Raw genomic sequence first — 27,041 nt, forward strand, 5'->3', positions numbered from 1 at the left:
ACGTTGTGGCCATTACTGATATATTTTTAGCATGGGCTAAAGCCTCACCATTTAATTTTAGTTTTCACATAACCCACCACCACCATCCCCACCACATTCCGTTTAATTATCTGTAAATTTACAAGGTCGAGAAATGAGCCGATCTAACTGTTTCATGTCATATTTGATTGTAAATACATCCATGTTTTTCTTCATATTTTCTAACCTTACCTTAATCTTTTCTTCCTTTCAGTGAGAAATAAAGCCATAGAATACATTCATACCACTCAAATTCAGCCAGTCAGAATGATGGGAAGGGTTGCAGAACTGAGGTAACTTAGAACTATGATGCATATTTACCAGAGAATATCTCATAAACATGCCATTTGCTTAATTTTCTTTGAAATCATACCTGAAGTTATTGAGAACTCTTTATAAACTTTGACATTTTGTATGATGACATATCTTATTATTTGTAAAATAAATGCTTTTGACATTTTTTTGAGCTGTAAAGTTGAATTGATTCTTAAATTGATTCTGGTAAATACCCAACTGTGTATAGACATCAAACCTCATTACATATATATATATACATAGTTGTCCCTCTCTGAATAATACATAATTATCTATGTTTCTGTTTACTTTTAGTTTCACTCTCACCTGACTGATGCAGATTCAGTAACCTAATTGTATGTACTTTTTTGTCTTTATTGTATTTATTTGCTCTATTAAAAATATAATGTTGACTTTTTTGAGGAATAATTTTGAAAGGAAAAATAAATTATTATAGAGAAAAGGTAATTTGTTATGTACAAAAAGTGGACAAAAATGTTGAACAGTATGAAGTTTTAAATTAGAAAATCCTTATTTCTCTCTGTATGTATGTCAACTTTATTAAGACAATATTAAGACAATATCTGGTAATATAATGTATTCCCTTAATTAATTGTGATAAAACCTTTTTACACTGTATGTATACATCTGTATATGTATGTTGCCATATAAACTGAATGCATGTAGTTTCTTTTGTGAACATGTGTATTAATTGAAATCAACACATTCCTTTGTTATATTTTCAGGCTCATGATGGTTTCTGAGAAAAAAACACCTTGGTGTAATTTGACAGTATTTTTCTGTATTTGACAGTGGTTCTATCATGCAACAGTCATACCATGAAGTGTCTCGCAGATTCTCTCTCAATTCCTGCAATATCCAAGATTACAGTGTAGTGCAAAGAGGATTAATTTTCTTGCAATAAGAAGTATCTGCACATCCAAATACCCCTGTACAGCATGAACAGTTCCTTCATTTTTTGAGTGATTATAGAGTGAAAATGTTTCCATATGAAATGTTTTCTTTTTATGTGTAAAACTTGTCATGAATGGTTACAAATACATGCACATGGACATTATGATTCCAAATCTATGCACATTTTGATTCCAATAATTAAAGTATTTTAAATTTGATTTGAAACAGAAATATTGTCCTTATGTTTATTTCTAAACATTATCTGGTATTATTCGTGTTTATAGTTTCCATGTCAATTTTAAAAAAAGTCGGTTCTTTTAAAGATGCACTCTTACTCCCACATAAGATTTACCGCAATTAATACTTTTGTTTTATTATTCCAAAAAGGATGAATAAATGTTGAAAACAATGGTTCTAATGAAGGATGCCTACTTCTACTTGAAGGAAATGTGCATAAAAGACGGTATTTCTACCATTTGAGATCATAGTAGATCACAGTAAATCTTTATGCATTCACCAATCATTTAATATCTTTGCTTTTTCAGCTTAAATACACGGTTTAATACAATATTGTAACAATACTTAATATTTTACAAAAATGAATTATGAAGTTAGTTGTTAAAGGGTTAACAGTCAAAGTATATGTTTGTTATACATGTGTATGCATTGATACTGAATAAGAGTGTCACTTTAAACAGTTGCCATGGTAACTATAGAGTCTAGTTTTCTTAAGAAACTGTAATTGTTGTCTAAAAACCTTTGTATTTTCAATGTGATACTTTTTAGCATGTCCGCTTCAGTCAATGAAATATTTCTGTTATTTGTTAATCATTTGGTCATACTTTGTATACAATTATATTTATAATTTAACCTTGAAAATTGCTGACAATCTCATACTTATATTGAAATATTCAGAATTGCTAGATGGGTTGAAGTTCACCTTTATTACAACTGTCAGGCAAATCATGGCAAGATGTACATAATTCTCCTTTTTAACAAAAAGCGATGTTTAAAGCATTTTTTGTATTTTTATTGAATGGTTACCATGGCAACTAATTTTTTGTTTGCCTTTAATCTTCCTATTTATAATACTATTAATTGTAAAAATGCAACAGTCAAGCAGTGAATGGAAGAATGTAAATGTTCTTTGTCTTTTACCTTTTTCAAGCTCATTCTTCAAAATATAAAGCAATTTTAAAATTTCTTAAAAATGGACGTTTTTTCATCATTTTTTTAAAGTAAAATAATTTTACTTAAAACTTTGTTTAGGGTCTGATATTTAGGAATGTGTAATAAATTTATAGAAAATAAACAAAACGTGTTGTTTGGCATTATTTATTTCATTTAAATTCCGAAGTTTTGAATTTGACCTATTTTGGCAGAAAAATTGATAAAAATGTAAAATTAAAAGGGCCATAATTCTGTCAAAAATTGATGGATTTTGAAAAAATGTGCATATTTGAGTTTGTAATGACATAACCTTTAAAATGATATATCACTTTAATATACCGCATTAAATTAATTTTTTACGTTGTTATTGCTACCTTATGTATTGTTACAGTTTTTTTGTTTCTCTTCCCTTCACCAGTTTTGTAAGGCACTATTTTTACAAAATAATATGTTTCTAGTAAGGCGATTTGTCCACCTAGATATGTTTTTCGGGAAATGTTATAATACACATGCTATTGACTCTTAAGTTTTATTTCACGATATTTCGTAAAAACACTTTAATGGCATTAAAGGGGCTGTACTCCTTATGATAAAATAGCGGGGAAAAATGAAAATTGTCGAAAACTGACGTAAACTTGGCATCGATGTGTACAATGCATTGAAACTTACTAACTAAAGTACTACATAGTTTACAATAAATTTAAGTTTAGCAGTTATTTCGTATTTTTCCATTAAAAAAGAATACTGGGTATGTCTACCAGGTGGAATTTATTCCTTATGCGTGATTGGCTAGTCGGTGTTATCACGTGATATTACCGAGGTAGGTGTATAGCTTAATAATGTCACCGGATTAGAGTAAGCCGTCGTAGCTCAGTAGATACGACGCTGAACTGCAATTTTGGCGACACGGATTCAAACCCGGTCTCCAGCACATTTTGTTTTTTACATTTTGGTACTTTTTTACAATTATGATATCAAAACTTAACACATTCTATTAGATAATTGTCCTGAGATTCGTTACAGAAAAAACTTTTGTTGGTGCCAATCTGGTGTACAGTCCCTTTAATAAATGCCCTATTTTCATTCATGCCGATTTTGGGACCATCTGGTGTCTATAGTGTACATATTCTCCCATCTCAGATAAGTAGATCCAATAATTTAACCATGCTAGAAATTCTTATCTTGCCCACGGGCGAAGATAAAATGCCTGTATGGAACTTCTTTTGAATGGTCAACACATTGTAATTACCCCCTTGTTGAAGACTGTCGTCAGTAGCATCATGGAAACCTTGTCTTGTGGCAATATTTAGAATGCTAATTAATTATTTCTCGCTTCGAATGTCACCATAAAAAAGTTTTCACGCCCCTTTCAAGAAATAATGCTTCACTCTCCTCAGAACTATTTAAAGACCGATTTTACTATAAACAGAATCACTGCGCACATATCCATGAACAACACGAAATATCGCATATCCATACGCATTTATGTATTGCTACTGAATAAGGAGGGGCTGGCCATGACAAGTTCAACTAAGTGGGAGACGTGTATAATAAACCACAGTCAGTGAAAAGGACATTTATTCAATGTCAAAACTAATAATAAATACGAGTTTGACATCCTCGTAACATATTATTCACGACTAGCACATTGGGCGTCCAAATAACCGCCCAATAATGAATAACCGCTTTGGATGTAAACGGTTAAACCCGCACATTTAGCAAGGGGTGATTCAGTTCAACCCGCAGATCCATAAAACATTTTATGTCGGCATAAAATTATATTTATTTTCACTACGCACACAAGAGCATTAGCAAAAAATAAAAATTTATCTTAATTTGGTATAACTGAGGTGGGTGAAAAGGCATCTTCCATAGCCGCTCGTTTAAGATGGGTTTATCCCAAACCTCGCGCAGGTTGTTTTGCGAAAACTCGGTAAACCTCGTTTCCGCAAAACACCCTACGCTCGGGTCGAGATGAACCTGTCTAACACTCTTGGCTTAGAAGATACTTATAATCTCTTCAAATTTTGATAAAAAAAGGTCACAAATTACAATTGTTTAAAATTGTTTTATATTATTATTTACCAATCTTATATAGCGCCCTTTTCATATACACGTTCCTCAGAACTATGTACTAGAACTTTTATATGGTTGTCTCATATACTTCAACACAAAGTCTGAAAACTCACCAACGTGTAATCCCGCTACGAGTAGTAGCAGACAGGCAAGAACTCCTGTCATCACCTTATGTTTTGTTCTGCCTGTTTGTTGTCATGGTGGAAACACAGAGATGAAGAGATAAGACGTAGCAATCTAAGGTCAGTTATGAATGCATATATATATATATATATATATATATATATATATATATATATATATATATATATATATATATATATATATATATATATATATACATGCATAATTAGATATTCATGTATCCATTATCTGTGTGTGACTATTATAATCTACTTGACCTTCGCCTGTGATACACTACACAACGTTGAAGAATTACATATTCTGTCTTTGAAAATCTTCCATGGACTATCAAATTGGAATTAAAATCGCCATATATGCTATGAACTCCGGCCTGTGACTTAGTACCTTGACGTTGAGCAATACATAAATGCTATCATATAGAACCTTAAGATAAAACGTGCATGTATTGCAAATGATAAGAGTTAGCGGATACATATACAGTATTCTATACGGGAGCAACACCACGCGCTCTATGCCACAATGCCGGTAATAGCTTCCTATAGCACTATCGGTCAGGAATGGTGATCTTTATGAGTAGCTATTATTCGCTCTAAAGAATAAGATAAGACACCGTCAGCGTGCTATCAAATGCCCTTTTCTTAGAATTTCCGGAAATCTGGATGCGAATTCATGGTACGCTTCGTCGGAGATCATTGAACTATCGCATATGTTTAATACATCTTGGACATTTTTTCATGTTTTTGGGAGTCATACCTACCTAATTGATGGATTTCCTTTCAGACTTTGTATGCGAGTCGTCAACAATTACAATGTGCGTATGACCGTCGAACGATTCACACAGCGCTGATAACTTTCCACAAATGATAGTACCTTCAAGATGCATGAGCGTTGCGAATCAAGGCATTTTGTTTTAAAAATCAAACAAACACTATATGTTTACGAGTTGTTCGTCTTGTCAAGCAAAAAACACGATGAAAATAATGGGTTGATGTACGTTGAGCACTTAAAAAACTGCTAACTAAAAAGTGCACCATTTTCTCACTTGGAATGTAAAATTGACTAAAATATGAGTCCCGTTGCCTTACCCGTAGATCGACCCCGTTGTCACCGATGACCCCGTTGTCGTGTTCAATGGCCCCTATGATCGCCTCTAGTGATCTCTCTTCACCGGCAGTTGTGTGAAGCACTGAAGGGATTGAACTGAGCCATTTACGTTCGTGCCGACTGATTTTTTATCTGTGATGATAGAGTAGTTATTATAAATGCCAATTATGAGTATATTATGTCTCTTAATAGCAATTTCCAGCGCTAAATTTAAGACAATTTAATTATATTTTCTTAAGATATAAAAATAAAACAAGAACATAATGTGAAAGCTTTTGGTCTCTGCTTTGCGTTGACACATTTATTTAATTAATTGATTTAAAAAATTATAGTAATTAGTTTCATAATTAAGCCCCAATGCGGCATTGTGTGAATTTCAACGATGAATTTGAGACAATTTCATCATACTCAAGAAATAAATTTAAGATAAAAACAGTTTGTGAAAGCCCATGATATACAAAGTTGTTTTAAAAATATTGGAATTATACCACAGGGCCATGTTCGTCATACCTGTATCACTTTACGGTATATATAGCGCTCATGCACAGATTAATTCAAGGCACTTTTTTCATAACTTTTCACACTAAGAAGTTAAATACGAAAACATTTTCTGAATGCTAGTTATTTCTTATATGAAACGATACCAAAAATTATTGTAATGATAAAAAAATAAAATAGACACTTGGGCTGTGTTTTTATACTTGTGCTTCTGTGCGATATAACGCGAATTTCAACGGTGACTTTTAGATACTATTTGCATAGCTTATAAAGGTAGGAATTTAAAACCAAAAACATTTTCTGAAAGCTGGTTATTTATACTTTGCAACGATACCAAAATTTATTAAATTGATAAATATTTAAAATAGTGAGACAATAGGGCCATGTTTTTTTCATACTAGCGCTTCTGTGCGATATTATATAACGCGAATTTCAACGGTGACTTTAAAACACTATTTGCATAGCTTATAAAGGTAGGAATTTAAAACCAAAACCATTTACTGAAAAATGGTTGTTTCTTCTTTATATGATACCAAAATTTGATAAATTGGTAAATATTAAAAAAGTTCGACACTAGAGCCGTGTTTTTCTTACCTATGCCTCTGTAGATACCTTATAGGGCCGGATTTTTTACATACCCAGATAATACGGGGAGAGACCGGGAAATAGTATCGCCCCAATTTTAAGGTAAACAACTCCGCAAAAATGGCGACCCCAGCAGTAAGATTTAAACCAAGGCCGCCGGACAGAGGGAGCTTTCCTATTGACCACAATGGTTGTTATTTTCATATATTTATTTATGACTTATAATGTTTTAGAGTTCCAACGTTTATGCCAGTTTGTTGAATGTTGCCAAAGAAGGTTACACACAACTAATACTTTAATGGAGTGTGTATTTTTTCAATTTATTTTAAAGATGGATTTTTTTATTTTATAGATAGATTTATTTCAGTAAGGAATGGACGTTAAAAATAACAACATGAATAGTAAATAACATTATACATACACACAAGCCCGCAAGCCCAGACTGGTAAAATGCTTTCTGGGCTTGCTCAAAAATGGGTTTTATACAGCTAGGCTTGTTAAAAAATGTAATGCCAAGCAGAAGTATATGAGTTTGGGCTTGTTCATCCAAAAGAATAATTTTGATGACTGATCACAGACATATTAACCATAATATAATTATGGTTTATAGGACTGTGCTATCATTTATTATAATATTCTATTTCCTTGTATTATTGCGGATCTGGATCAAACACATTAGTTTGCGCCATATTATCTGGGCTGTATGGTCATTGAACTGCATTAGTCCAAATAATTGTATGTTGAAGGATTTTTGATATGGCAAATCCTTCACGATGTCAGGGATTGGAAGAATCCCGTATAACACATATTTTATTTTAGACTATGTACTGTTTTAAAACACAGTCCATCATCATGAACATGAAAGTTCAACAGCAATTGTCCTGTAAAAACATAGATCCAAAAATCATTCTAGTGTCTGTGTTTTCAAGTACTGATTTGATTATAGTTGATCAACACATTGAACTAAAACTATTTTACCTTTTTCAGGTGTTTGTAAGAACTTTATGAATGAGTACATGGAATGCCTGTCAAATAACAATTATGACAACAGTAAATGTAGGGAGCAGTCAAAAGTATACCTGCAGTGCAGGATGGAGAAGTAAGTGTTGATTTTGGATCACCAAAATGCTTTTGTGTCTCCTGCGAAAGATGGCAGAAACATAGGGATCACATCAGCGTTTTCAGCATCACACTTTTGTTTCCGGTTGATAGCTTTTCATGGAACATAGGGATCACTTTGACATCAGCGTTTTCAGCATCACACTTTTGTTTCCAGTTGATAGCTTTTCATGGAAGAAGTACAGTCCTTAAACTTTGCTTCAACATTGGTCATGAAGAGTAGATGTCAACCATTGATTTTAGGGCTATAGGTAAAGGTTGTACTGGTTTTTACTAGAAAATCAGTTTACGATCAATAACGGGTGTAGGACTAACTTGTGATGGATTGGTTGGAAAATCCGTTTTGGTCTTGGTCAGTAAATGACCCCAATTGTTTTAAGGTTAGTATGCCACAGCTCAAGTGGTGACAACCTTATTTAGAAAAATAGGTTGTGATCATTTAACATTTGAAGGGCTTTATGACGTGTTAATGTAGAGACGTCAAGTTTTGTTCAGCCCAGTTTTGCCCTTTGTTTGACTGGAAATTATAGTTTTACCCTTTGTTTGACTGGGGGAACACAACAACTTCACTCACAACATTTTTACAGTAATCATTCTCTTTTGACTGAGGAATAATCTTTGTTGTTCTCTGGATTTCAGCCAGCTGATGGAAAAGGAAAACTGGAAACGACTTGGCTATGCGGATCTCGTGAATACAGAAAGTGGAGACACATGAAACTTTAAAAAAAATAAACAATGCAGCCTCCTGCAGTTTTGTGATATAACATTTCTGTGTTAGACATGACTTAAGTTGTCCTCATCTGAAGAGTCTGCTACAGCAACATTAGAGAAGATTAATAACAATTACCACACTATTATTGATATTTATTAGACATTGTTTATATTTTGATTGACAAGCCACCATTTTCTACAAAATGTTTTCACTTTAATGTTTCCTAAAATTGTCATGGTCCAGAAATTAATCCAAATTTGACTTGGGGCCAACACTCAAAAGCATTTTTAACTACATGACCTGTCCCCAATTTCTCAAAGCATCTTCTACCACATAGCCTGATTACTTGCTTTAACCAACCAAAAATATGGCCACTGTCAAAGGAATAATTTCCTTTGAAGTCTCAAACTTTTTTTGAAAGAAAGAAACCACAGATTGTGTTTCAAAAGATAAGAAGCTCGATCTTGTTAAAGACGATTGTGCAAGTAAATTGGGGACTGGCATTTAAACCATGACAATCTAGTGAACTTCTGGTTCATGTCTGTTGTTTTGTATCAATTAGCAAGCATTTGTGGTCCATATAAAATATCTATTCTAAATAAATTGTTGAAAACTCTACAGAGTCACATTTGTATTGATCATTCAAAATCCATCTTTCAATCGACTGGTACTGTTATAATGTAAGACAGTATAACTACATGTTAACAAATGTAGATACTCATATTGATGCTGCAGTTAGGTTGCCCATTGCAGTAAGCTTTGCATGTGAGCCAATTTCATTATCTTCAGTATCTCTGACAATACTTCTGGGAGTTACATTTGATACTATCAAACAAATAGGTTTTATAAATCTTTGATTTAGTTATTGAAAACAATGGCCTTCTTTGCCTTAAACAAATTCTATAGGTTTGCATGCATGCGTGTCATTAGCATCCACATATCTTGGTAATCTAAGTGATTGAGTTAACAAAATGTCAGTATCCTTTATTTTTAACAATACATTTACAAAATTCTTAATTAAATCAAATACAAACAAAAGATGTTTGTCAAACATTATGCCCCCCCTGAGCGCCATGTTGTCAGGATTATATGGACAATTGAATGAAATATGCATGGACCGAAATGACAGCTGTTTTGTTGCTGTTTTAAGATTATGACCATTAAAGTGTGAGGATAAAGTGTGATATGACCGTCATGACCTTTGACTCTATGAACTCAAAATCCAGAGTCATCAGCTGGTCACCTGAAACCTAAATGTCAAGTTTGAGGGCCATGGGTGCAGGCATTGTCAAGTTATCACAAGACAAGTTTTTTTCGTTCAAGGTCACTGCGACCTTGACCTTTGACCCCTTAAATCATAAGGGGTCATCTACAAGTCAGATGCAACTCCAATTCAAGTTTGAAGGCCATGGGTTCAGGCATTGTTGAGTTATCACTTGGACAACCTTTACCATTCAAGATCACTGTGACCTTGACCTTTGGCTCTATGAATCCTAAAATCAATAAGGGTGATCTACTGGTCAGGCTTAACATCCATGTCAAATTTAATGATCATAGGTTCAGGCATTGTTAAGATATCAGTGGGGGAAGATTTGATAACTTTTTGCGTTAAAGGTTACTGTGACATTGACCTTGGCCTGATGACCCCCAAAGCCGATAGGGGTCATCTACTGGGCAGGCCCAACCTTCATGTCAAGTTTGATGACCATACGTCCAAGAATTGTCGAGTTTGCTTTCAAGGTCACTGTGACCTTGACCTTTGACCCCTAAAATCAATAGGGGTCATCGACTGGTCAGGCCCAACCTCCAAGTCAAGTTTGAGGGCCATGGGTGCAGGCATTGTTGAGTTATCACTCGAACAACCTTTTACCATTCAAGGTCACTGTGACCTTGACCTTTGACCCATTGAGCCAAAAAAACAATAGGGGTCAGCTACTCGTCAGGCCCAACCTCCAAGTCAAGTTTGAGGGCCATGGGTGCAGGCATTGTCACGTTATCACTCGGACAACCTTTTACCATTCAAGGTTACTGTGACCTTGACCTTTAACCTGATGATCCCCAAAAACAATAGGGGTCATCTACTGGTCAGGCCCAACCTCCATGTCAAGTTTGAGAGCCATGGGTGCAGGCATTGTTGAGTTAGCACTCGGACAAGCTTTAAAAAAAAATTACCATTAAATGTCACTGTGACCTTGACCGTTGACCCGATGACCCCCAAAATCAATAGGGTTTATCTACTGGTCAGGCCCAACCTTCATGTGAAGTTTGATGACCATACTTCCAGGAATTGTTGAGTTATCACTCGGACAAGCTTTGGTCTACCGACGGACCGACCGACCGACCAACATACCGACATACCTGTGCAAAGCAATATACCCCTCTTCTTCGAAGGGGGGCATAAAAATATGCTACAGTTTATTTATTTTAGCACAAAATAAACAGATTGAAATGTATTCAACTAATCTATTATCAAACAATTTATTTTAAATAAAATCATGGGCTGATGAGAATACATAAAACATCTTTATCAAAGTCCTCAGAACAGCTAATCAGAATAAAACCGTGGAAACTTTTTCTCACTTCTGCGCAGAATTTTACACCCAGCATCTGACATAAGAATGCACCTTAATATTCTTTCACGAACTCTTTCATCCGTTTCCTTCGCGAACAGCTTTATCTCAACCTTTGGCGACATTAACATTCCATCTATCGGGCTCTTAAATTTCTTGTACCACGATTTCAGTAACGGAAACATCATTTCCACCTCTTGTCCAAACTTGAGGTTGTAAAATGCATCTAGTGTATTTGGGGTGAATAAAATCACATTGTTAGAATCACCAAGATCAGTGTTTGACCTCAAGTTCATATGGGTAATGAAGATAGATTCCATAAGATGTTGGTATTGGGTGATGCCACTTGTATCCCTGGAGAACATACCCGACCGATTGTTCAGGAAATACATAGGACAGTCAGGAAGTTGATCACACAATTTCTGCATCTGTTATAAAAATATTAGAATATTAGCATAATTGTAATAAAAAATATGATGATGTGAAGGAAATATTAATATACAGATACTACAACAGTTAAATTAAATAAATTAAAGCATTGACTACAATATGACCCCTATTATAGGGGATCAGTAGGTCAATGCAAAGGACAGCAGCGACACACATACTTTGTGCATGTAATCACAATAATTGTTTGTCCTCTGAGGCTATGACATTGAAACTTAGGATGCCTTTAACAAGTATATGATCCAAATCTTTATGAGTCAAAAGTCAATGTCACAGTCTGAAATGTTATGAAAATTAACCTCAGAAAGGTTTCATCTAGAATATGTTTACTTCAGTGGGGGAAATAAGATGTCAGTAGGTCATGGTCAAAACCAATGTTGTTGGGGCAACTCTGTAAATTCACATAATCGAACTTAGTGCACCACAGCACCAGTATAGAAAATCAAGTTTGAAAAAGGATTAAGAGGCAGTCTTTGCCAATAAAAAGCTACAAATATGTAAGAGAATATATACCATAATTACATTTTCCATGGCAATCCAGACTTATACATTGTCCACATTAAGCTCTAGCAAGTAGATGATCAATTTTGATTAATTTTCAGAATGTTTACATTTAACACAACACAGACAAGCCTATGTGGCATTTCATTCCTGGATTATACTCGTATAAACGAGAAAAGGAAAAAAACATTCCGTCATCATTTGACTCCATTTTCAAATAATTGGCACAAAATCAGATGTGTTGTAGCATTTTTCAAAGCCTAGCAAAATTAAGAACTGTACTGTTTTGGAGGTCAAAGCCCAATGTTGTGGCACATATTTGGACAATTTCATTTCTGCAATAACTTAAAAATGCTTTGACCTACCGTAGGTCAATGAGACTTATAACTAGCAGATGACCCTATGACTTCTTAGGGTCATTATATCAAAGGTTAAGGTCACACTAATAAGTGTTATGTAAACATTTTCTCAATAACTTAAGTATTTTTTGACCTAGGACAAGGAAATATCTCTTGTGGGTTGTACTTGACATGTAGACCACTACTGTTATTGGTTAGAGGTAAAAAGGCCAAGGTCATAGCAAATTATGTCTGGCAATAACTTGAAAACTGCTTGACTTAGGACATGGAACTTAACAGGCAGGTTGTACTTAACAATTATTTGACCCCTATTGTGTTGGGGGTAAAAGGTCAGGATCATTTCTTCCTATAGCACTTTGATTTCAAATGGTAACATGTGAACTTAACCACACATTCCACAGGCAAAACAAAATGAATGCAAATTACCATACTAGTTGATTGCAATAATTTTTGCAAGGTCTTTTCAATGCGTTCTTTTTCAATTTTCCCCCAAATTTACAAGCTTTAAAATCCTTAACACCATTATTCAATCATCTGAAAACAACAGTTAGGTTAATGGAACAGTTTGCTAGGCTTTAATTTTGAATTTTTTTCTACCTTGCAAAATTGAAACAATATATACATGTACCAGTACAGTAATTCAATCTGCTTCCCTTTCCACTCACCTGTTGTCCATGTTTGACATGGTCAAACCTCTTGTTGTCTTTTACATCGAAAAAGAAGTGACCAAGATTTGTTACCAGTCTACTGGACACATCTTGTTCAGACCAAATCACATCATTTAAGAAAATATCCACCGCGACCACAGTCTCAATTGTCTGAAAATCGGAGATCATGTATTAAATTTTTTTTTGTGTCAACTTGTTATTGTATTCTGGCTTATTTATACAACACTCTTTACATTCAATATATTAATTCTAGGCACTAATTTAATTACAGTTGTTTATAAATACTAAATGACATGCATTTAAGCTAATATCCTGATTCCTATGGGCTGATATGAATCACACTCCAGTCTGTTTCCTGCATGAAAGGCAACAACAAAGTTAAGCACTGGTGGTGCTGGAACCTATGAACTTTCCCTAGATACCTGAAGTTTTGTTTGGTGAGCAATATTTTCCCCAATATTACCTTTTGGTAATATATATCTGACTAAGCCATCAGATCACTCGACTGGAGTCAGTCAAAACTTAAAGCAACTGTGGCTGAAACTAGCACAAGAATCGACAAGTCAAGTTATTGAGATGTGCAAAATTTCACGTTACCATCTACATGGATAAATGTTTTAAGATTCAACTATTCCCTTAAATAGTTTTTAGTAACAATCCCATTTAAAAGAAAATTGTGCTTTTGCAAATGGGAGATAACTGTTAGAAACTATCCAGAGTTAAAATTCTTGGTGCACAATATCACACTGCCAAGTTTTGTTATATTCAGCAAATTCTGGGATATGCACTGGACAAAATTTTGCTGACGAATAATAATCTTAAAGCAGAACAATGATACTGGAAAAAAGCATGTCTTGATGAGGGAAACTTATGACTTCACCCATATACCTTTTAACTTTGCTCTTACATTTGTATCTGGTATTTCTAATGCAGGGTAAAATATCCTAGCAAACTTTTCTTGCTTTTTTTCTTGGGTCTCAAACATCATGACAAGATCAGCTAGTGTGTCTATCTGTGTCTTACTGAAACCACTTTTGTCGCAAAACTCATTTATGTCCACAAATCTTTGTCTGCATTTCATGTCATCATCCCCCTTGATCATTTCACTAGGCAAAATGATGTTCTTTATGTTTGATCTCTTAATGAAAGTGCTCCTTGAGAGTCTGTTAAGAGTGATATAGTCACAATTGTTAAAGAAGTCCAGAACATAAGCAGGTTTGTCTCCATGTTCTGACTGTTTTTCTTTTCTTTTAGATTTTCTCTTTTTCACATTTTCATGTCCCTCTCTGACTTCAGATACTGATGCAGCATTTCTTGTTGAAAGTGTCTTTCCCTGAAAGCAAAGTAAAGGTGATAAGGAAACAAGATGAAAAATCTACATGAGTCCTATGCACAATTGCTTCACCAATTTACTGATGGAAATGTAATAGGGTCATTTATTACATGATTGCGATGATACCTTAAAACTAATATTTCATGGTTCAGGAGATCGCGTAAAGGGGACTACTTTTTTTACTTTCATTTTCCTATGTATTAATATATATATATGTGACCTCAAGAGTGAACTTTAGCGCTTGGTAAGGTTTTAGATGTTAGTTTTCCATTGCCCAATAATTATTGCCGCTTTTCTTAAATTGTGCACTTGTGACAAGTTACTAACATTCTAAATTCATTAATATAAGTTAATAGCAAGTAACAACACTGCACCTGTGAGATTGGGAATATGACGAAAGTGCTCAGTACCACATTCTGTGCACAAGTTTTCGTGTTAACCAGCTTATAGCTGTTAAATAAAAGAACCCTCAATTAACGCCTTATTACTGGGGGGGGGGGGGGGGGGGGGGGTTACAATTGACTGATGCATAAAGATGAATAGACATAAGGACTTGTTACAGAAACATGTGACTAAGGAAAAAGTGTGAGCCTGAAGAAGGACCATCCGTCTACAAGTAAATAACTTGGTACTTAGCCCATGTTGATTGATGTTCCTTTAATCATAAATGCAATCAAAAAGGTACATGTAACTTAGTTAATATAACAACTATATCTTTACTAATTATTTCTTGGCAAGCATCACAACACTATCATTAAAAAAAACACCTTAATCTGTATTCACATTCACCTAAATTCCATTTACTAGATAGAATATTCATAAAACAATAAAGGAATATTTATAAAAAAAATAAATAATATTAATGTGTCCTTTTTTAGGGTGGCAAAAGTGTACTTGTCTGTTTGCATTTTTGCATTGTCAGATTTGTTTTCCTAAAAAGTACTTGAACAAAGAAACTAACAAGAGGGCCAAATGGCCCTGAATCGCTCACCTGTCATATATTGCACATTCTTCCATTATATACAAATATTGAAAACCTAAGCCTATGAACACGGGGCGTGGCCAATTTTGACCCCAGGGCTAAAGTTTGAACAATCTTAATAGTGGTCCGATAAACGATGCTTCATACCAAATATCTAAGGCCTTCGCCTTTTGGTTTCGGAGAAGAAGATTTTTTAAGTTTTCATCATATACATATATAAGGAAACCCATGACCGCCCGGGTGGGGCCATTTTTTGACCCCAGGGCCAAAGATTGAACAATATTGGTACATGTCAACTAGATGATATATCATAACAAATATCTAAGCTCTTGTCACTACTTGATTTTACGTGTGTATCTATATATGTATATTTGTTATTAATTGTTGTATGTGGCCCATATTGAAAATTGGTATGTGTACTAATTATGTTATCCAGTTTAAATTAAGACGTTACTTGTTTTTGTGAGTTCCGCGAAGATTTTTTAAGTTTTCACTATAACACATATAGAGAAAACCCATCAGCCCCGGGGTGTGGCCAATTTTGACCCCAGGGCCATAATTTGAACAAACTTTGTAGAGGTCCACTAGACGATGAATCATGCCAAATATCTAAGCTCTAAGCAACGTAAGTTCAAAGGAGATGATTTTTGAAGTTTTCACTATAAACATATAGAGAAAACCCATGACCCCACAAGGGGGCGGGGCCAATTTTGACCCCAAGGCCATAATTTGAACAATCTTTGTAGAGGTCCACTGGACGATGAATCATGCCAAATATCTAAGCTCTAGATCAAGTAAGTTCAGAGGAGAAGATTTTTTAAGTTTTAACTATAAACATATAGAGAATACCCTAACTCCCCGGGGCGGGGCCAATTTTGACCCCAAGGCCATAATTTGAACAATCTTTGTAGAGGTCCACTAGACGATGAATCATGCCAAATATCTTAGCTCTAAGCAACGTAAGTTCAGAGGAGATTTTTGATTTTTTTTACTATAAACATATAGAGAAAACCCATGACCCCCCAGGGGCGGGTCCAATTTTGACCCCAAGGCCATAATTTGAACAATCTTTGTAGAGGTCCACTAGACGATGAATCATGCCAAATATCTAAGCTCTAGTCCAAGTAAGTTAAGAGGAGAAGATTTTTGAAGTTTTAACTATAAACACATCAAGTATACCCATGACCCCCCGGGGCGGGGCCAATTTTGACCCCAAGGCCATAATTTGAACAATCTTTGTAGAGGTCCACTAGACGATGAATCATGCCATATAACTAAGCTCTAGTCCAAGTAAGTTCAAAGGAGAAGATTTTTGAAGTTTTCACTATAAACATATAGAGAAAACCCATGACCCCCGGGGCGGGGCCAATTTTGACCCCAAGGCCATAATTTGAACAATCTTTGTAAAGGTCCACTAGACGATGAATCATGCCAAATATCTAAGCTCTAGTTCAAGTAAGTTCAGAGGAAAAGATTTTTTAAGTTTTCACTATAAACATATAGAGAAAACCCATGACCCCCTGGGGCGGGGCCAATTTTGACCCAAGGGCCATAATTTGAACAAACTTTGTAGAGGTCCACTAGACAATGAATCATGCCAAAATATCTAAGCTCTAGGCCAAGTAAGTTCAGATGAGAAGTTTTTTTAAGGTTTTCACTATAAACATATAGAGAAAACCCATGACCCCCCGGGGCGGGGCCAATTTTGACCCCAGGGCCATAATTTGAACAAACTTTGTAGAGGTCCACTAGACGATGAATCATGCCAAATATCTAAGCTCTAGGCCAAGTAAGTTCAAAGGAGAAGATTTTTGAAGTATTCACTATAAACATATAGAGAAAACCCATGACCCCCGGGGCAGGGCCAATTTTGACCCCAAGGCCATAATTTGAACAAACTTTGTAAAGGTCCACTAGACGATGAATCATGCCAAATATCTAAGCTCTAAGCAACGTAAGTTCAGAGGAGAAGATTTTTGAAGTTTTAACTCTAAACATATAGAGAAAACCCATGACCCCCCGGGGCGGGGCCAATTTTGACCCAAGGGCCATAATTTGAACAAACTTTGTAGAGGTCCACTAGACGATGAATCATGCCAAATATCTAAGCTCTAGGCCAAGTAAGTTCAGAGGAGAAGATTTTTTAAGGTTTTCACTATAAACATATAGAGAAAACCCATGACCCCCCGGGGCGGGGCCAATTTTGACCCAAGGGCCATAATTTGAACAAACTTTGTAGAGGTCCACTAGACGATGAATCATGCCAAATATCTAAGCTCTGGGCCAAGTAAGTTCAGAGGAGAAGATTTTTTAAGTTTTCACTATAAACATATAGAGAAAACCCATGACCCCCCGGGGCGGGGCCAATTTTGACCCCAGGGCAAAAATTTGAACAAACTTTGTAGAGGTCCACTAGACGATGAATCATGCCAAATATCTAAGCTCTAGGCCAAGTAAGTTCAGAGGAGAAGATTTTTTAAGTTTTCACTATAAACATATAGAGAAAACCCATGACCCCCTGGGGCGGGGCCAATTTTGACCCCAGGGCCATAATTTGAACAATCTTGGTAGAGGACCATTTGGTGATCCTACCTACCATATATCAACGGCCTAAGCCTTGTGATTTGGGAGAAGAAGATTTTTAAAGTTTTTCCTTTTGGTTGCCATGGCAACCAGAGTTCTGCATGGAATTGAATTCTTTGAACAACTTTGATAGAAGACCACCCAAGGAACATCCCTATGAAGTTTTATTAATATTGGCCCAGCGGTTAAGGAGGAGATGTCTTTTAAGTAAATTGTTGACGGACGACGCACGCCGCACGACGGACGCCGGACAAAAGGCGATCACAAAAGCTCACCATGTCACAAAGTGACGGGTGAGCTAACAAAAACAGCTAAAATTTAAAACAATCAGAATGGCCTAAAAACATGATCTTTATTAAAATAAGGTAGGTATGTTATATTCAATGGTGTTGTTTTTTTAATTGCCTATGGTTAAACAATGTTAAATATGCTGCCATTAAGGAACTAAATAACATTTGAAATCACTGTCCTTGATGAAAAAATCATTGATTCAATAAGCATGTTGAAAAAACAATATTAATTGCGAACAGTAGTTATAATGGATTGGAAAAAATGTATACTTTATACATTGAAAATGAACCAACAAAAACATTGTCAAAACAAAAGTTGTCCATGTATATGTTGTTAAGAAAAACATGGAGCAAAATGATACCATCTTTTGATAGTGAGATCAAGGGAATTCACACTCAGTGAATGATTTAAATATCATGGAATTTACACTCAGTGAATGTTTTAAATATCAAGGAATTCACACTCAGTGAATGTTTTAAATATCATGGAATTCACACTCAGTGAATGTTTTAAATCTTATGGAATTCAAACTCAGTGAATGTTTAAATATAATGAAATTCACACTCAGTGAATGTTTTCAATATCATGGAATTCACACTCAGTGAATGTTTTAAATATCATGGAATTCACACTCAGTGAATGTTTTAAATATCATGGAAATCACACTCAGTGAATGTTTTAAATATCAAGAAATTCACACACAGTGAATGTTTTAAATATCATGGAATTCACACTCAGTGAATGTTTTAAATATCAAAGAGTTCACACTCAGTGAATGTTATTAATATCAATGAATTGAAACTCAGTGAATGTTTTAATTATCAAGGAATTCACACTTAGTGAATGTTTTATTAAATATTAAGGAATTCACACTCAGTCAATGTTTTAAATATGAAGGAATTCACACCTAGTGAATGTTTTATAAAATATCAAGGAATTCACACTCAGTGAATGTTTTAAATATCATGGAATTCACACTCAGTAAATGTTTTAAAAATCAAGGAATTCACACTTAGTGAATGTATTATTAAATATCAAGGAATTCACACTTAGTGAATGTTTTAAATATCATTGAATTCACACTCGGTGAATGTTTTAAATATCACGGAAATCACACTCAGTGAATGTTTTAAATATCAAGAAATTCATACTTAGTGAATGTTTTAAATATCATTGAATTCACACTCAGTGAATGTTTTAAATATCAAGGAATTCACACTCAGTGAATGTTTTAAATATCATGGAATTCACACTCAGTGAATGTTTTAAATACCATGGAATTCACACTCAGTGAATGTTTTAAATATCAAAGAGTTCACACTCAATGAATGTTATAAATATCAGGGATATCCCACTCAGTGAATGTTTTAAATATCATGGAATTCACACTTAGTGAATGTTTTAAATATCAAGGAATTCACACTCAATGAATCAGAATGTTTTAAAATATCATGAACTATATTTTAAATCTAGAGCCAGATTTATTATACTGATGTTATACCATACTGTACATGTATATCAATTATTTGTTATTGCAGTGGTCCAAATTAGCACAACCCCGCAAGCCCTGCACTGGTAAAATGTCTTCCGGGCTAGTCTAAAATAATAGATGTGTTATACAGGATTCTTCTAATCCCTTACGTCTAAACGGGTTTGTGCAAAAACGGGGGTTTATTAAAATATAAAAATTGTATTTAGAGAAGTACTTGATGATTGAAACAGATAATAATGGTTTATATTCATATTTTACCATGTAATTTCAAAGATATTTTGCACAAAACATGCTTTAAATGCATTAAAACACTGGATTTACCTTTCCAATAAAACGAAACTTGACTGACACAAACAACAATTATCAATTTATGCCAATCATAACAACTCGGCCATCTCTGACAAGCTTCAGGATAATCCTCGTATATACAATCGTAACAACTCGGCCATCTCCGAGATGTTCCGATTGGTGTAAAACTGTTAACTGCAGCCTTGCAGGTGCCCTTCATGTATATATATCGTTATGTTTTGACTGTATGAAATGAAAAAAGTCAAACTCATAATTATTTGTTGGATATTTATTTTTTGCGTATGTAACAAATATAAAATAACATTATCTGGTAATATTTCTTGTTTTTATGTGATTTAATTGACGCAATATGCTTAAACCCGGAATCCCGATCGGAATAACTACCCACTTTTGGTACAAAACAATTCGTACGTGAAGGATTTTCCATATCGAAAATCGTAAAAAAAAATCTGTCAACGTATAATTATTTGGACTACTTCCAGGCTTGCTCAAATTCTGAATTTTATATAGCAGGGCTTGTTCAAAACCTTGATGCCAAGCAATAGGATAAGAATTCAGGCTTGTTCATCAAAAAGTCTAATTTTGATGACTGTTTTGACAACTTTCTCAAGACTGGTACAACTTTGTAGTGGCACTAATTCGTCTTTACCAGTAAAAGTTATCTTGCAACCGTTACTGTAAAAAACACACACACACAATACAGTGTTACATGTACGGTAGATGCAGATAAATAATTTGTGTATTTCATTATTTACTCATGATTGTAGTACAAACTCAATGATACCCCATTGGAAATAAGTTGAATTACTTTAATGGGTTATCCTGTTATATATTTGTCACCTTGAATTAAATCTTTATTAACGCACGTATGTATCTACCTTGTGTCTTCTAGAAAAATGTTTAGCCCTTTAGACTATCCAAAGCATTCTAATGATGTTTAGTCCAAATAATTGTACGTTGACGGATTTTTTTTAGATTTTTGATATGGCAAATCCTTCACGTACAAATTGTTTAGTATCAAAAGTGGGTAGTTGTTCCGATCAGGATTCCGGGTTAAAGCATATAGCGTCTATAAAATATCATAAAAACAAGAAATATTACCAGATAATGTTATTTTATATTAGTTCCGTACACAAAAAAATAAATATCCAACTTATAATTATGAGTTTGACGGCTTTTTTTCATTTCATTCTGTCAAAACATAACGATATATACATGAAGGGCACCTGCAAGGCTTTAGGGCACAGTTTTAAATCGCTCGGAACATTTCGGCCATGGCCGAGTTGTTAAGATTGTATAACGAGGTCTATCTCGAAGCTTTGTCGGAGGAGGTCGAGCTATTACGATTGTATCGAGTTGTTCCCCTTCGCATAATTGTTGTCTGTGTCAGTCAGCTTTCGTTTAATTGGAAAGGTAAACAACTTGTTTTAATGCACTAAATGCTTGTTTAGTGCAAAATAACATTTCACTTACATGGTAAAATATGAATATAACTCTTTATGATCAATTTCAACCATAAAATACTTTACTTAAAACAATTTCAATATTTTTAAAACACCCCCGTTTTTTGCACATTCCCGTTTAGACGTTAGGGATTGGAAGAATCCCGTATAACACGTCTATTATTTTAGACTAAATGATGTTGTGCTTTATCATCACTAATACTTTGTTAATCAGTCTGTGTTATAACTTTATGAGATATTTGGTTTGTTATATATATATATGCACGAATAAATCTATCTATCTATCTATCTATCCGAAAAAAAGATCTATCCGGCCTGAATTGTGTTTTAACAAACGAATCATTTACAGCATGCTTCACAACCATAAAATAATTCAATTTACATCAATCGATTTTAAGACAATACTTACAATTACCGAGCTGTCTCTAGAACCTAATAGGAATAAACTTCTACAGACTCGAGAAAGCATGTTGATATCGAAATCTGTCAAAATTGATTTTTTTGAAGTTGTGAAAACGTAATTTGAGGTCACACTCCACTATTAATTATCGAGTCGGACTGGGATTAGTGATGACCTGTTAAACCAACAACAGAACATGAGGGCAATAAATGGTTTGAAATTATTAATCATAAACTCTGATTTATATAATAGACAACCGGCATACCGAAGGCGAAGTGGGAAAAACCCAATATTGTGAACAAGTTAACATGAAAAACCGTGCAAAGGGGAAGGCACACACCTATACTGTATTGTTAACAAGAAAATGTAAATAAAAGCGATGTGATTTTAAACCATCTACAAGTCCGTGACAAAATAAATAAAAATGACGTGTCCTCTTAAATAAACCGTGAGTATCGCTTCATTTATTAAAAAAAAACTTATATAAAAACATTATATAAGTTTTGGAGAAATTCTACTCTTTAAGAGTGTATTGTTATTTAATTGCTAGTTAATTGCAAAGCTTGATGACTAGAAGCGTGTCTTTGTATCCGCCGACAAACAATGAGGACGGCCGTCTGCTGAAGAACAAACCTTTAGGATTGTCCGATCCGTCCCCTTATCTAGCCAGTGTGGCCAACTTCCTCTTCCCGTCTGTCAACCTGTAGCCATTTGCCGGATTCACAGCAGTACACCTGCAGGTTTTCTGATATCTTGTTCAGTAAATCTTATCGTACATCATGTCCAAGGTAATCAGTTGATGTTTAACGTAATTTCTGAGTAAATATGCTTCCCGTCCCTGCTGACGAAACATATCCAAACTTTGTCAAGTTGTCTTCGTACACCTTCTTCGCCACATTATGTAGACGTCCAGGACAGTACGGGGTGATATTTATAAGCTGGTCTCCGTGGTGAGCTGCGGCATAACACCTATGAGAAATTGTTCTTGTAGTCGCGAGTTTCCTTTGTGTAACGTTAATACGCTAATCAGTTTCTATGTTTCGGAAAAGAAGTTCACATCTATCATCGCCAGCATTTGCACAAACGGCTACATCATTCCCGCCAATATAGCACACGTCACAAGGATACTCTGGGACATCACAGTGGTCGACAACCTTGTACTGCTGGTCCCGTAGTTTAACAGTGTTCCAGTCCGCAACTGATAACCTTTCAAGCATTTCACATACCCCAAATATATATATGCATGAAATCATTATTTATTTTATTGCAAGTTACTCTCCTTTCGCTGTATCTTACTACATGCACATAATACTCATCGCCAACCCTATGTATGTACTATGTATTAACCATTGTATTTGTATACTGTACTTATGGGCTTATGCCTACTGTATATGTTTTTCCTCAATAGACCAATATATAACATTTGACCAAGTATTTGTCTGTACCCAACTTCACGTCGTACGCATTGTAATCATTGTCGTGAACGACATGTTCGAATTTAAATTGCGCTACAATAGAAATAGCTGATTTTTTTTTCAGCAATCCAAGGCGTTGTAGAGAGGAAACACACTCCAAGTGAGTGTTTCGGCTGCGGATATGTCCTGAACAAGCACTCGGGCTTCCTTAATTCATCGTGAATCTGTGTGCAGATTTCCGAATACTTCACGTCCTTCCGTCCGACTACTGTTCGCCTTTTGTTTGAGCCATTATGATTTGAAACAGTTTTTTTCAGTAATATTTCGTGCACTGTGTACAGAATTGTTCCGGTCGTCCGTATTAAGTCCGTTTTTTTTGCAAGGAGAATATGCGAAATCATTGACGAAATCGCAGCCCTTTTGGAGTGAATGATTCAAAATGTGATGCCATATTCCTACCATATTTAACTCAAAACAAACCTCATGGCTTTCGCACACCGCCAACAACTATATCTGTATACAAGGTTGCTATGTTAGCATACTGATAATTGAAGTTAATTATATTGACAAAATATAAAAGCAAGCACAAATTTCATTGATTTCACTCAATGGCTCATTTAATAGCATATATAAAGGCTTTAAAATTTAAGACATATATGACCATTGCGTTTTCTTCCAAGGCACTACTACCACAACCAGGGGGGTACACGTATTCCGAATATGCAAGGGTTTAAGTGAGGTTTTGGAGCTTAATATGCAAGATGGCGGCAAAACCATGACGAAATAGGACTTTTGGAACCTGTTTTCGCCTGATAATTGGTATAAAGTATATATTTCAAAAATATCATGACGCGCATTCGGCTCTACAATTACAATGCCTCACTCGGCTTTTTATTTCATGCGTTTAGGTTACGGAATAAAAAAGTTATTGAAGGAAAACCTTCGGCCAGTCTGTTGTTTACAAATGTGGGAAGCGAGATTTTGATACTTTTTAGGACGTTTAAGTTTCAAAAACACATATTTTTGCAATGGTTTCTGCTTAAACATTATGTAAATGTGGTATTTTAATTTCCTGACAATTCCTTTGCTGTACAAGAGCCTTCATGGTAATTTTATTTTGGTTTAACCTGTGCTGAAAATAGTTCAACCACCTTTTGGCATCTGCACTGAAAGACACTTTTATAAATGAAAACAAACTGTGTGACAAATTAAACTTGTGACAAACGTTCCATAATAGTATGACAAACTTTCAATTATATTATACTATCACGTGTTGTATACAAAACAAACGTTTTATACATGCATGCTCTCCTTTGTCAGTTTGACTCTAGGAACACAACAAATTGGTCTCATCAAAAGTGTATAGCTATTGATATTAACATTGCCCTCTAACTTTTCTGTTGGTATGTGCTGATATCAATGACCGGTAGAAAGAATATGGTTTTAATCGTTAGAAAGAATGAAAAAATGTCCGATAGGTTATGATTACAATTTGGAACTATGCAGATCATCAACTGATGAAAATATGTGCCCCTCTGAATATCGTATTTAAGACGTTTCGCGCTTTTGTTTGGTGTGAAACTGAAACTCTTTTGGGGTGTGACGGTAACTCTAATTTTTTTGAATTGCCTGGTACAAGCTTGTCCGTTTTCCGTTTTCTAGAGCGGTTTTAACTCAGAGATGATATTTTTTTATCTCGGCATATCGTTGGCCCCATCAATAGAAGCATGACGTTAATTCGAGTGTTAACAGTAAACAATATTTTCATTTTATTACTGGTTCTTCTGATGTGACCATTATGAATTAGCAAATATAAAATAACTATCCACTGTAATGGTAAGAGGTTGTAATAGGTTGTTTTAGTTTCTATTTTTATCAGTTGGTTGTAAGTACTTATAATTTGAGAAAAAGAAAATAAGACAGTAATTAAAAGACAAATAAATCGCTTTAAAAATATTTTTATAGAAAGTATTCAACACGTGATAGTCTTATGTAATGGAAAGTTTGTCATAATATTATAGAACGTTTGTCAAAAGTTTAATTTGTCACACAGTTTGTTTTCATTTATAAAAGTGTCTTTCAGTGCAGATGCCAAAAGGTGGGTGAACTATTTTCAGCACACATTTAGGTGGTTAAACCAAAATAAAATAACCATGAAGGCTCTTGTACAGCAAAGGAACGGCTCTTGTACAGCAAAGGAACTGTCAGGAAATTAAAATACCGCATTTAAATAATGTTAATTAAAAGCAGAAACCATTGCAAAAATATGTGTTTTTGGAACTTAAACGTCATAAAAAGTATCAAATTCTCGCTTCCCACATTTGTAAACAACAGACTGGCCGAAGGTTTTCCTTCAATAACTTTTTTTATTCCGTAACCTAAACGCATGAAATAAAAAGCCGAGTGAGGCATGGTAATTGTAGAGCCGAATGCGCGTCATGATATTTTTGAAATATATACTTTATTCCACTTACCAGGCGAAAACAGGTTCCAAAAATCCTATTTCGTCATGGTTTCGCCGCCATCTTGCATATCAAGCTCCAAAACCTCACTTTAACCCTTGCATATTCGGAATACGTGTACCCCCCTGCAACAACGGTGCATTGACTCCAAACTTGTTGCTTTGTGATGACACCACAGCATGCTTATTAAAAATGATGGAAAATAGGAGATAATATAAAGTAATAAAATACAGGCGGGATTAAGGCAGGACGACATTCCCGACCGCATAGATTTTGACTATTTCCCTAGTCTTGTCTGAGAGTTACAAAATGTTCGTAATGTGTGGGCGACTTTTTCATTGTATAGAGAAGTGTTAGCTTTAGTTGTGCCGTGATTAAAGATACAGCATATTATGTACGACTTTCTTGCTTTTTTTCATTTCTAGCACCACTCAGAATGTGCACCCTTCCTCCAGCTCCCCGCTTTGGGAGGAGAGGAACGTTCATCAATAACAGGAGCCGTGCTGCTATGTACCAGCGGCGGTCCCTGCCCGCTTCGCGCTCAGAAGGGTGCACTTTGTCTCGTCCTCGTGGTGTTAGGTCCCGTCAGTGTTACCTGACGTCCTGGCGACACTTACTATAGAAATGATCCCTAAGAGTAAGGTCGTAATGTTAGTGAGTTTGAGTGTGATCTATAGGAAAACTCTATTTCATTGTAAAGATGTTTACAAGTACATATATCTGATCAATTTAAAACATTTTATTTGACTGTTAAAGTAAATAGTACACAATTCTTAATGATTTTCTACTTGAGAAAATATTACAAGAAATCCAGATTTACTGTACTAATTACTTATACGTTTGATATATTACAAATATGATCTAGCCACATTGACATAAAAATACCACGTGGGTTTAAAATAAACAAGTGACTATTAACTAAATGCCGGTAACTAACTCCTGAGCCCGAAGAACAGCTCAAATACTAGTTACCTCGCTTACCATATGTCAAACTCTAACTTTACTTAATGAATTATAAACTTAGGTTTAATACCTTTGTTTGACCACTATGGAACCACAATAATTATGAAGTTAACAGCATTTAAAATTCAACAAAACGTGTTAAACCACTAATTCTAAAAGCATTTCTAC

General features: G+C 34.9%; 2 protein-coding genes, 1 long non-coding RNA gene and 1 other non-coding gene across 4 annotated transcripts; 2 read left to right on the forward strand and 2 right to left on the reverse strand.

The window, feature by feature from the left end:
• LOC128219080 (uncharacterized) lies at positions 1-2,714 on the forward strand. Its single transcript, XR_008258550.1, has 3 exons — positions 1-311; positions 628-668; positions 1,059-2,714. It is a non-coding gene; the product is annotated as an uncharacterized LOC128219080 (long non-coding RNA).
• Positions 2,715-6,866: 4,152 nt separating this feature from the next.
• LOC128223915 (cytochrome c oxidase assembly protein COX19-like) lies at positions 6,867-9,251 on the forward strand. Its single transcript, XM_052933382.1, has 3 exons — positions 6,867-6,994; positions 7,792-7,903; positions 8,563-9,251. Exons 1-3 carry the CDS (start codon positions 6,925-6,927, stop codon positions 8,636-8,638), a joined length of 258 nt encoding a protein of 85 aa, XP_052789342.1. The 5' UTR covers positions 6,867-6,924; the 3' UTR covers positions 8,639-9,251.
• LOC128223907 (uncharacterized) lies at positions 8,775-22,139 on the reverse strand. The gene is made up of 4 exons (XM_052933370.1): positions 22,043-22,139; positions 14,088-14,513; positions 13,178-13,330; positions 8,775-11,633 (listed from the first exon to the last, which is right to left on the reverse strand). The coding sequence occupies exons 1-4, from the start codon at positions 22,100-22,102 to the stop codon at positions 11,181-11,183; spliced, it is 1,092 nt and encodes a 363-aa protein (XP_052789330.1). The 5' UTR covers positions 22,103-22,139; the 3' UTR covers positions 8,775-11,180.
• Positions 22,140-26,336: 4,197 nt separating this feature from the next.
• Positions 26,337-26,557, reverse strand: LOC128225303 (small nucleolar RNA U3). The gene has a single exon (XR_008259654.1). It is a non-coding gene; the product is annotated as a small nucleolar RNA U3 (small nucleolar RNA).
• Between the last annotated feature and the right edge of the window lie 484 nt (positions 26,558-27,041).

The sequence above is a fragment of the Mya arenaria genome, chromosome 2, assembly GCF_026914265.1.
Source record: "Mya arenaria isolate MELC-2E11 chromosome 2, ASM2691426v1".
Lineage (NCBI taxonomy): Eukaryota > Metazoa > Mollusca > Bivalvia > Myida > Myidae > Mya > Mya arenaria.